This window comes from Mytilus trossulus, chromosome 10 (genome assembly GCF_036588685.1).
Source record: "Mytilus trossulus isolate FHL-02 chromosome 10, PNRI_Mtr1.1.1.hap1, whole genome shotgun sequence".
NCBI classification, from domain to species: domain Eukaryota; kingdom Metazoa; phylum Mollusca; class Bivalvia; order Mytilida; family Mytilidae; genus Mytilus; species Mytilus trossulus.
The window spans coordinates 65,236,668-65,249,717 of record NC_086382.1 but is presented as its reverse complement, the minus strand read 5'-3'; the positions used below and the strand labels follow the sequence as shown (position 1 = coordinate 65,249,717).

The following is a 13,050-nucleotide window of genomic DNA, read 5'->3' as shown; positions in this document are numbered from 1 at the left end:
AAACAATTAAAAAAATTATTATTAATGATAACACTGTAGTAGAAAATCAAAAAGAAATATTGACGCAAACAAAATTATTTTATGAGAAGCTTTACAGAAGACAAGAGTGTATAAAAGATGTCAATCTATCAGAGGAATTACCATTTCAAACACCTAAACTAAGAGATAATGAAAAAGATTCTTTAGAAGGTAATATTACTTTTAGTGAGTTAACACAAGCATTAAAAAGGATGAAAAATAATAAAAGCCCTGGTTCAGATGGCTTCACAGCAGAATTTTTTAAAGTTTTTTGGATAGATATTGGAAAATTTGTCTTCAGGTCAATAAATGATGCATATGAAATAGGGGAAATGTCTGTCACACAGAAGCAGGGAGTTATTACATGTATCCCAAAGGAAGGTAAATCAAGACAGTTTTTAAAAAATTGGCGTCCTATTACCCTTTTAAACTCAACTTATAAATTAGCATCTAGCTGTATAGCAGAGAGAATAAAGTCGGTTCTTAATAAACTAATTAATTCTGACCAAACAGGCTTTATTCCGGGGAGATTTATTGGGGAGAACTGTAGACTTATATACGATATTTTACATTTCACAGAGGAAAATGACATCCCTGGTATATTACTCTTGATTGATTTTGAAAAAGCATTCGACTCTATCTCCTGGTCATTTTTATTTGAGACACTTAAATATTTTAATTTTGGAGAATCCATGATGAACTGGATAAAAACATTTTATAATAATATTTCTTCAACAGTTACTCAAAATTGTTGTCTGTCAGATTTTTTTCGTGTGGAAAGAGGTTGTAGACAAGGAGATCCTTTGTCCCCTTACCTTTTCTTGCTATGTGCAGAAATACTTGGCATTTTAGTCAGAAATAATAATGATATTAAAGGTATTACGATAGATGATACAGAGTTTGTATTGTCTCAATATGCTGATGATACATCACTTATTTTAGATGGATCTCCTTCTTCTTTAGATGCATCCCTCCGTATCTTACAATTCTATGCTGAGATATCAGGACTGAAAATTAACTTAGATAAAACAAATGTTATATGGATAGGAAGTAAAAAACATAGTCAAGATAAAATATGTGTAAAGTGGGGATTGAAATGGGGTTCCAGTACCTTCAAATTATTGGGTATCACTTTTTGTGTTGATTTGGATAGAATGTTAAATCTAAATTATGCTCCTCGAATTCAGGAAATAGAAAGTATTATACAAAAATGGTCAAAACAGTCGCTTACTCCGTTTGGTAAAATAACTATTATAAAATCTTTAATTATATCAAAATTGAATCATCTGTTCTTATCCATACCAAGTCCAGATGAAAATGTACTACAACAACTCAATGGTAAAATTTATGCTTTCATTTGGGATGGTAAACCTGACAAGGTAAATCGGGAGCTCTTATGTCAAGAATACTGCAGAGGTGGCTTAAAAATGATTAATTTAAGAAATTTTATACAAGGACTAAAATTGACCTGGGTTAGAAGATTATTTAATTCAAATTCAAAGTGGGTCAAATTATTTACTGCTACACAAAATATAAATTTTACAGAGTTGGCTTATTTTGGAACAACTAAAAAATTAGATAACGTTTTTTGGAAAGAAGTTATTTGTGCCTGGAAAAACATGTCGAGATTCCGACATCCTCGCTATTTTGAGGAAGTCATATCTTCATCTATCTGGAATAATGAGAACATTAAAATTGATAACGTCAGTGTTTATTATAGAAGTTGGGCACTAAACGGGGTATGGACTGTAAATGACCTTCTAGATGAGCAAGGAAATATATTGTCTTATCAAAATTTTGAACAGCTATATTCTTTTAAACCCACATTTTTACAATTTTATGGTATTAAAGTAGCATTAAAACAATGGCTACAATCTATGGGAATCAACACTGAAAGGGAAAAACAACAACAAGCTCTGTTACCTTTTAATATTAACATTTTTTTCAAATCAAACAAAGGTTCAAAAGACATGTATAATATATTAAATCTAGGTGCGATACCAGTTGTAATAGCAGCTGAGCGAAAATGGGAGGGTATATTAAATAAAGCTATAGGGGATTGGAAAAAAATCCATAACTGTGTCACTAAAATTTCAAAAAATACCAAGCTCTGTTGGTTTCAATACCGAATTATTCACCGTATTTTAGGTACTAATACTTTACTTTTAAAGATGAACCGTGTACAGTGTAATTTATGTACATTTTGCAAGGAAGAACCAGAAACCATAGAACACTTATTGTGGGGCTGTCATATTGTAGCAGACATTTGGCACCATCTGAATGCCTGGATTTTTGAAACAACACATATTGAAATTCCACTTAATATAGATATAGTCATGTTTGGTCTTTATGATAACTATAAACTAAATTTTATAAAAAATAAAGTCATTTTACTAGTTAAGTATTTTATATACAGATCAAAGATGCGAGAGGAAAAACCTCATATAGAGGGACTTAAAAACTATATCAAAGAAAATTTGATTTTAGAAAAACATATTTCCTTAAAAAATATGAGTGTGAAAGATTATAACATGTACTGGAACCCCTGGGATAAAATCATTAATTAATTTAATAGTGAACTATTTTATATAGATGTGCCTGAAATGTAATTTCCATTATCACTATATATTTTTTTTTTTTGATGAAAATGTTATACTTCATCCATATTTATATCATATCGTATTATTAGTTATTTATTTTTGTTTACTCTTTTTTGCTTGATTATGCTTATTTTTCTTGCTTGCTTTATTATGTGCCACTATAGATAATTTATGTAAATGCCTGTTAATCCATGAATAAAAAAAAAAAAATTATAAAAAAAAAAAAAAAAAAAAAAAAAAAAAATAGTACATGTATGTTTAAAAATAAAATCTCATGCTTTTTAACTGTATGTTATAAATAAAAAAATAAGTAAAAAATCTCATTGCAACATAAATTTGAAAAAAACATTAAACGTTATAACAAAGTCAAACACATAGCTTCAAAAATCAACAAATAGTCTATTTTGCCGGCTAGAATTTCTAATTGAGCCGACAAAATAGCCATGCACTGCCTTAAAATTACAGTTGGGTGTGCTTGGAGTTTCTTTTACTGGGCAAAAATGTCGGTTACACGAAATTTATTAATTTTCATTTCTCATATGGTATAAATTTTTAGGAATGAATTTGTACGTCTTGTTTCAACTGGATAAAACAGTTTTTTTTTTTTTTAAATATATGTGACAAGTTGATAGGGGTTATTTTCAAAGTGGGGGCGGGTTTGTTTGGCGAGTTTTTAGGGACGAGTTTTTCTGCTTCCGGGTCCAAACTGTTTTTGGGACGAAAATACCATTTTGGATATCATTATATAATAATTCATTCTAGTAAAAAAATACAAAACTTTACACAATAGACTTTTAAAACTGGATGCTCTCATTATCCTGGTGTTAATAATTCAAGTTACATGTTTTTTAAAAGTTTTTGTTTACTTATTATTTTCAATGATGTATGCGGTGTTGTTTACATCCGGCACATGTTTGGTTACGCAACCTCTCCCGCTTACAGAAGCTTACCTTATTTTAAAAAGAATATAACCAGGGTAAACATAAAATATTTATATGGATTTCAACTGACCATTTGATTATTTATTTCAGTCATCTAAAGATGCACGTTTTATGGTTTATGAATTATTAGCTGTGAAATTTTTCTTTAAAAAAACAACTTTTCAATAAAAAAAAACCAGGCATTTGTTTCTGTCAAACTGTCGACGTATATTTGTTCCACCTAATAGAAGTTCCAATGGAAACTTGGTTATAAACCTTGTCATAATATCTATTCCTGTTGGAACAAATGTTCTATACCATTTATTCCGTTGGGAACATTTATTGTAATAAATATTCCTTTGGAAATAATATTCCAGAACATTTTTTCCTTTTGGAACTTATATTATGAAGGAAATTCTATTCCGTTACAAATAACATAGCTATATTCACCAAATTTTTAGGTACACAAATAAGTATGGTCAGATAACCCTAAATAAACAATTTCTTTAGGCTTATGAATGACCAGAAGATATCATTGGATATTGTAATAGCAATACTGGAAAACCAGGATTGTGTACAATACTTTTTAACTGGAATGAATTTGCTCATGTAATTGAAAACAAACAATAAGCATGATTATTTATGAGACAAATTTAAAAAAGGAGATGTGGTATGATTGCCAATGAGGTGGGTTTCATGGGGGTCTAAGCGTGACGTAGAATTGCCCATTTTTTGTAAGGGTGACACGTGAAAGTCAAATTATTGTGTCTTGAAAACAGGAAATGAGGTCTAACGGGACCTGGGAAATGATAAAAAAATGAGAACTGTTTACCCACATAGTGTAAGTGGGATACAGGAATCTGACAAAACAGTAAGCGGGATCGGGGAATCGGAACCCCCCCAATGAGACAACTCTCCACAAGAGACCAAAATTTCACAGGAAAACAACTATAGGTCACCATACAGCCTTCAATAATGGGCAAAGTCCATACCGCATAGTCAGCTTTTAAAGGCCCCTAAATGACAATGTAAAATCCAATCGAGAAAACTAACTGCCTTATTTTAATATTTATAAAGAAATGAATGAATAACAAATATGTTATAAACAAACGACAACCACTGAATTATAGGCTCCAGAGTAGTTATTTTTAGGTTGTATGCATTTAAATTTCAATAATCATGATAATCTAACTTGATTATAGCGGGAAAGTGGAGGAGCACTATTAGCATGATTAGGAAAAGTTATTTCGGGAATAAATACTACACACTTGTAAAAATAGTTCACCTCAAACATGGAGAAGAATGCATGTCTAATATTTATTTCTTTCCTTAATCCATTTTAGTTTATAAACTACATAACAAAGATGCCAAAAAGGAAACTTGGAGAAGATGTTGAACCTGAATCAGGTTCAAAGAGTAAATCAAAGAAAACAACTCCCAAAAGCAGTAAAGAAAAGCCTGTAAAGGAATCTTCATCTAAAAAGAAGAACTATCCCAAAAATATTGATGAAGCTACAAATGTAGAAAAGGTAATTATCAATACATGTCTTTTCTTTCTATTTTTTCTGTGCAATATATATTTCCATCTGTAACTTAATTAGATTTATTCTCTCATTGAAGTATAGACAAAATGATAGAGTGAGAATGTGATGACAGTCATTACAGGCCTTACATCGTTCAGTAAAGATATAGAAACATCAAATTTAAAGGAAGAACTAGTGTGAATGCATTATTATTCATTGGATACCAATTTTTGTGGGTACAGGTGAACCACAAATTTAAATATTAAACATAGTTTATTACATGTATTATAATTTTGTGTAGGTTTGTAATGCAGAGATTGACAAAACAGCGAAATCAAATATCCATAAAAATGCAAGTTTTCTTCAATCCACGAAAATAAATGATCCACATTAGCAGTGTTCCAGCTAGGATTTCAAAAGGGCAGGGTAGGTTCCAATCCTGAAAAAGGGCATTAAACGTGTGATATGATAACATGAAAAGGGCATGTTTTAATAAAAGATACTAATCATACATTGTGTTTATTCGTTGAATCACAGGTTATGGAAGAACAACATCATTAGCCGACAGGGCCGTAACTACATTGAGGCAAATGAGGCAAATGCCTCATGTTTGAAATTTCAAAAAAAATAAAGATAAAAAAAATAATGGAACAAAAGATTGTCTTCATATATATCAAATTGTATTCACTAAAAGCGTCATTCTAGAAGCAAGTTCTCTTCTCTCTCTGGTGTCGCCCCTGCATTTTTTTTCGTGAACCATGTTTCTATTTTACTTTTAGTTTTCAGAGTTGATGGTGTATTGTTTGTACTTCTGTGTTTCGGGTTTGTTTTTTGCTCATTAATTGTCCAATACTGTATTACTTTAGTCTGAGGGTTGACTTTCATTTGTAAACGTCAGATTTTGCAATGGTGTATGTCCACTGATGTCCAGATAATGTGCGAGGAAATATTTTAAGACTATACGATGCTACTGATGACTGGACACAGAATAAAAATAGTCGTTCCTTCATGGGGAATTGAATTTGATTTCAAAGAATAAAAAACTGTTTTTTTTTGGGGGGGGGGGGGTAGATAAGACTAGATAGTTGACATGGTTTAAATCAAAGTAAGGTCACCCAATTCCTGGTATCAAATAATTTTGGAAAAAACCAACAATGCATTGCCATATGACCTTTTATATTGAAGGGTTAAACTTGCATTAAGTCTTGTTCAGACTCTTAAACAGAAAATAAAGGAATATGGAGTAAACGTGCACGGGCCTTATCCCACAGAAAATCAATGCATAGAAAAAATACAAAATGATCAATGGTCAAAGCTTTTATTCCTGTTCTTCATCTTGAAAGTTGCTTGAGGGTATTCCACAATAAGAATCATTAATACCGTGAAACACGGTCAAGATGGTTCCTAGTGTCGATTTAAGCAGTATTAGTACTCATATAAAGTATCATACTGCACTGTCACTATATTTTATTCTAGTCATAATAAAAATCACCAAAGTCTACGCACAATACAAGACAAGAACAGACAGACAGATTTGGTATTAATGATTATGAGAAATACGATATTTGCTTCATCCTACATATCGGTCTTTTAATGGTGTCCCTAAAACCTAAAAGACTTGAAGTCTTAAATTACTATGAATTTATGTTTTTGCTTTGAAACCAGAATTAAAAAAAAGCTAAAAATTCATAATGTTTCACTGTAAGAAAGAGTCCGGGAAACGCTCGGAATGCAGGATTTTGCGTTATTTCGCTCAGAGCTTCTGGGGGTCTTAAGCGGCCCCCAGACCCCTCGCCCAAAATTTTTCGCCTCGCTACGCTCGGCGAATGTATTTTGTCTCACTATTACACGAGGCTAGTTACGGCCCTGGCCGATATAGAACTCTATCTTTCTACTTTTTAGGCTGAAAAAATTGTCAAGCAGCTTGTCACACAAGTTTTTAGATCATTGCTTGGTACAGTTGAGCTTTATATGCAGTATGTTTTGAAAGGTGACCTGTTTCATTCTATTTCTATGGTCTGGCACATTTTACCAGTTTCACCTTAAGCTTTCTACCCTGGCTGCTGTGGTAAATGGCAATACAGCACAAAACAGCTGTGCTCAGTAAATGCACAATGTTAGGATATATAGCAACAGTGAAAAATTGTATCAAAAATAAAGAATACAGAAAAAGATGACAAAGGCATCCTACCAACACTGCTACTAAGACCCTCTTTAACTTTTCCCATAATAGCTCAAAATACCTAAACATATATATTCTTAAGCAAGAAGTATGTAAACATATTTTAGAATATGTAAATGGGTTACTCAATGCTAGGAAAAATCAGATTGAGTTATCTTTCTTTATTCAGGTGTGCTCCTTCTTTGGAGGATTATAAACAGTACATAAATATGATGTAAATAGGATCACAATATGGCGGCTGATTTTGTTATTTTCGTTTCAAAAATGAGGGCAGTCAATGACAAATACGTTTGAATTTTCTGTTTATTTCACGGAAAACAAGTAAAACAATGTCTTCAACAAGTTTGTCATTACGTTTCCTCCATGAAACTACGGTAAACACTGAAATTGTGCCCAAGTTGTTGTATGCACATTTCCTCAAAGATAATTGCCGACTGACCAATTCTATATGAATGAATTAATGTTGATGATCATTAATGACCCATCCGATAAACGGATTACCTATAACAACAGATTATGACACCAGTTGTACATTGTAACCGTTGATTAGCTTGGGGTCGTAAACAAAGTCATAAACTTTTCCCCAGGTTAAATTTAGTAATTAGAGTATCGTATAAATATGAACAAATTAATATATACAATTTCTTCAAAAAAGGCAGGGCACCCTGGAAACTGTAACAAGGGCACAGGGCAGCACTTGGTAAAGGGCGGGCGCCGCACCCTCTGATAATGGCCTAGCTGGAACACTGCATTAGTCACTTAATGACATTTCAATTGGTTTATACTTGTATTACTTTTTTATTTGCAGATGTCTGTACTCTCACACACCTAAATGTAGTAAATAAATCTTCAACAAAAATGTTTTTCAGAGCTTTGAATTCACTGCAAAGTTACCAACTCGTAACAAAAAGGGGGAGCTAATATTTGAAGATGTTCCAGAACTACGACCAAATATGACTCCCAAAGAAGTTCTTCAAGCTGGAAGTTTTGGTGGCACATATTTCAGACCAATAAAGTCATCAGTTACAGGTTATTTCAATGCACTAAATAAATATTATAGCACAGTCTTTTGATGATTATCATTTCAAGGACATCACTGTAATTTAACTGTTCAATTTCAATCTACATGTACAGTAAGTGAATCCAACCAACATCAAAATATGAAATAACCATTTCCAGACCTGTGTTTTACATGTACCAAATTCCTTACACCTGATCTGTTTCATGAAAAATAAAATCACAAAAATACTGAATTTTTAGTTAATTGACACCTTGATTGATTGATAATTATACCTTAAATTAGGAAAGCAAAGCAGAATAAAACAGGATCTGAAAAAAACACCTGCCTGTCTGGCTAAAATAATTTTGGAAGTCTTGATCAGAATTCTTAGGAGGAAATTTAATTCCAAATAGAAATTTGCTGCCTCATCAAATGGAAGCAGTAATGGTAATTTTTTTAAAATTGATGACAACTAAAACATATAGAAGAAAATAAAAAAACAAAAATGCAACAAGCAGCAATTTGTGCCAATAATTTATATGAAATTCCATCTAAATGCTTCATGCAAGTAGGTGGCCATAGTGATTTTTTTTATATCATTTCAAAAACAGCATATGACTATACGAGCGGAACCTTTGTTCAGATGATTTTACAGATTCAATTTATTTTTATTACTTTTTAAATCAAACAGAATGTTTATTAACATTTTATCTTCCATGTTACAGGAAAAAGTTACTCAGGAGAATGGAAAGAACTACCAAAAGACTGGCTGGAAGGATTAAATATACCTAGACAGGTAATACAGGATAAAGATAAACATATATCATATTAACTTATTTGACTAGGTGGGCAATGTCAGTTTTTGTACTCCATAGTCATTACACATGTTAAATATCTTTGTCCTTTTTTTAGTTTGAAACCACTTTGGACCATTTTAATCAAACTCCATACAATAATCTATAATTGCTTTATCATTTGAACTGTTTCATTGGCAATTTACCAGATCTCCTTTATTTTTATATTGGCTTGAATGATACTATAGGGTATGATCTATGAAGGTTGTTTTTTCCTCCCTGCAAGGTTAGGGGATGGTTTTACTCCAGCAAACTAGTACATATTTGAATACATGTACTATTTATTTAAGGTGGCATCAGGTCCTTACCATGAAAATGTTAACACCTATAAAGTGAAATGTGGTGGCAGTTTAGAAATGTGGGAAGAGAGTGGTTGGATACATAAACAAGATCCTTATGGCTGGTTCCAATGGTATTGTAGGTAGGTGGTTTAAAATATTATAGTTAAAATTGGTCTAGTTTATTTTTACATGTTTTTAGAGATATTGTGCTGTCTATGAAACAATTCCTTATTTATCAATGTTTATTTTAGTATTTTATCTGCTTGTTGCTTTTTTTGCTGGAATTTGATTAACATTTTTCTGAAAAAATGTCTATTCAATAGACCACTTTCAAGTTCATCTGTCACCAGAAAAAACTCATCAATTAGGCGCGCCTTTGTGACCTCATTTACCAGATAGAGGGGGTCGTATGTATCCCTGCACTATCAACTTTCATCAAGCGTCTAACATGCCTAAGTGATCGTCATTGTGCAGGATAACTAGAAATAATTTTTGTTTCGTAGGTACTTAAGCACAATTCCCTAATGACAGCCGTGCTGATTGTCAATTATGAGAATTTAGTTTGCCGAATAAATCCTGTAATATAATATTATAATTTTCCAACAACTCACTCAACATTGGAATGGAAGTGATGATGCCCCTAAACGCACAAGACGGAAATGCAACGAACTGGAAAGTTGTCTATAGATATTTAATACATCAAAATAATATATTGAAGAAAGTAAAATATGCGTGAATTTGATATGTTAACATTGCATTATTCTAAATATTGGTGGGCAAAGGAATTATCTTGCATAATGAAATGAAGGTACTTCTTTTAAAATATGTAAATGCATACAAAATCACCTTAAAAATAGGAAAAACCTGCATTTTGTTATACTTCACATGTTTGAAATTATTTTCATTGTAAATGTATGTATTGCAGGGTAAAAAAAATACAATAAAACATAATACAAAACAAACATAACACTCAAAGATCATTGTAAGCAATTATAAGGAACCATGGGTGCATGGTGAAACTGTTTGTTTTCAGAATTATACTGTCAGGAGTATATATTCTAACACTATACTTAACCAAAAGCGTAACCCTTTATTGTTGTTATTCATCTGCAAGTCACAATGTGGCCTTCATTATGAAGCACCATACTGTAGATTCAAGATTTTGTAAAGATAAAAATGATTGTGTGTAAATTATACTTGTAGATTTTACCAGGGCAGGAGAACTGCTGATGATGAGAGACAGATTGGGAGATGGCTGAGGTGTGCAGGAACAACAGGACGTTGGAGAAACAATCTAATCTCTAAATGTGTCAGAAGTGGGTGTGGCTACGATAACCATGGGGTGTCACCAGTTGTCAGACAGACATTACAACACTGGGGTTATAAACTTAACGAAGAAGACTTTAATTTTTATGCCAAAAAAATGAAGAACAAATAAGTCTGAATATTATAAAAAAATATTTAGATTATTGATGTCGATACTTGTCATTCTGGCAGCTATTCTTTTGTGAGAATTTTAGATTGAGCTGATGTTTTTAAATTTTGTATTTGTTTTATTCTACTTGCTACTTTTACTGTAATCAAAAAGAAGTTTTAAAACCTTGAGTAATACATATGTGGATAAGGTTCCTGTTATAATAAATACCCAGAGATTAAAACAAATACCACTATTCTTCTTTTCCCAATAGTTTCATTGGTGCTGTGTTTACTTTTACTATGGTATAAATGATTCATTTAGGATTTATATTATATGAAGATATAAATATTTGAATATAAATGTAAATGGTTAAATGATTTAAAAGTTCAAGTTTGCTTTCCCCATACATGTCAAGGTTTATAAAGAATTTCAAAGAAATTATCAATTTTCTGTCAAATAAGGATGTTCGAAAAATCCCTTAACACATAAGTGAGTGAAAATGACTTATAAAGCATTGTATTCAAAACTGAATAAAAAAATATTTTTAAATAATTTTTGGGACCATTGTATATATAGAAAATTTAGGAGGAAGAACACTCAACTTGTAAAATTGTACATGTTAAGCTGTAAGTAGCTGGTAATAATTTTATAACTGATTTGATCAAGTCTGAAAGTGTATAAATGTAGATAAATCTATTTTAATGTTTCTGTGATGTTTTAGCTATTCTGTTATTTTGTGTATGTGTAGAAATTAGTTTTCAACTACCTCATAAATTAATACTCCAATCAGATTGTAATATTAATGTAAGTTATGGCCAGTATTATTTGTATGCATGATGCTGTCTTAATCAGCGTAGTCTTCAGCTTGTAGTCTGAAGACACATTTAATTTCTTGACAATAACATTAAAAAAAACAAATTGTTAAATTTGTATGGATGACTATGAAATTTTGCAAGACGTTTTTTGGGGGGGGTTGTTCATATGTTTTTTTTTCATTTTTTCATATTGAAATTTTTGAAAAGTTTATAGAAGAAATCTATATTAGCATTGTATTGCACAGAAATATCTTTGACCACATTTATTTTGTGCCAAAAACCTACATTGTTTCAAAAGTTTGAGCACAATCCAAATTTAGACAGTATCAAGCTTGAATATTGTGTCCAAACTTGCCCCAACTGTTCAGGGTTCATTCTGTTGTCATATCAGGGTGTGCTCAGCTAAGCATTTTACTATATTTGTATCTTTGTATGTTTTCAAAAGTTACATTTTTACAGCCTGGCATCTTTTCTCATTTTAAACCATAAACAACAAGCCAGAAAAGAATCTGTTCTCTGTTTTTAATTTAAATATGTAATTTGTTGAGTACCTCGGGTTGAGTACTGATGGAAGACATTTTCAATAGAATTGTAGAATTTAAGATGAAACAAGATATTCTCATCAGCTGAAATTGTTGTATTTAAGAAAATAAGATGATTGTTTAAAATTGTCTTGTCAAAGGTTGTCCCAAATGGTAAGTTTATTTTTGTTAAATAGCATCTTCAAACTGTCTCCATAATGAAAATCAACTGTAATCATTATTTTTAACAAAGGTATAATTGTATTTCAATTTACTATGAATTTCTATGTAACAATTTTAGTTATGAGATTAAAATGTAATTATTTGTAATGGTGTATTCACTTTTATGAACATTTACCATTAAATAGCAGGTAAAAACAAACAAAAGTCTATCAAATAACACAAGAAAAGACAGTGGATTGTGCATGCATTTTATTTTTGTGTTTGATTTTGAGGCATATGTAGACAAAAGAAGATAGGGTATAAGTGCCAATGAGACAACTCTCCATCCAAGTCACAATTTGTAAAAGGACATAATTATTGGTCTTCAATATCGAGCCTTGGCTCACACAAAGCAGCAAGCTATAAAGGCCAGAAAAATTACAAGTGTTAAATAAAGGCAACAGTAGTATGCCGCTGTTCAAAACTCATAAATCCATGGACAAAAAACAAAATCGGGGTAACAAATCAAAACCAAAACCGAGGGAAAACCATTCAAACAGGAAAACCATATAGTAAAATGCTTAGCTGAGCACATCCTGATATGACAAAAAACGAGAAATGAGAAATACTTATGAACCACATCAACAAAAGACAACTCCTTAATAACTTCAGACTCCTGACTTAAGACAGGTGCAAACAATTGCAGCGGATTTAAACATTTAAGTAGGTACCAACCTTCACCCTTATCGGAAACAAT

At 31.5% G+C, this 13,050-nt stretch overlaps 1 protein-coding gene across 1 annotated transcript; it reads left to right on the top strand.

The window, feature by feature from the left end:
* The first annotated feature begins 3,306 nt into the window (after window positions 1-3,306).
* Window positions 3,307-12,461, top strand: LOC134688381 (uncharacterized). Its single transcript, XM_063549064.1, has 6 exons — window positions 3,307-3,594; window positions 4,882-5,067; window positions 8,113-8,272; window positions 8,969-9,039; window positions 9,388-9,518; window positions 10,582-12,461. The coding sequence occupies exons 1-6, from the start codon at window positions 3,460-3,462 to the stop codon at window positions 10,814-10,816; spliced, it is 918 nt and encodes a 305-aa protein (XP_063405134.1). The 5' UTR covers window positions 3,307-3,459; the 3' UTR covers window positions 10,817-12,461.
* Window positions 12,462-13,050: the final 589 nt, after the last annotated feature.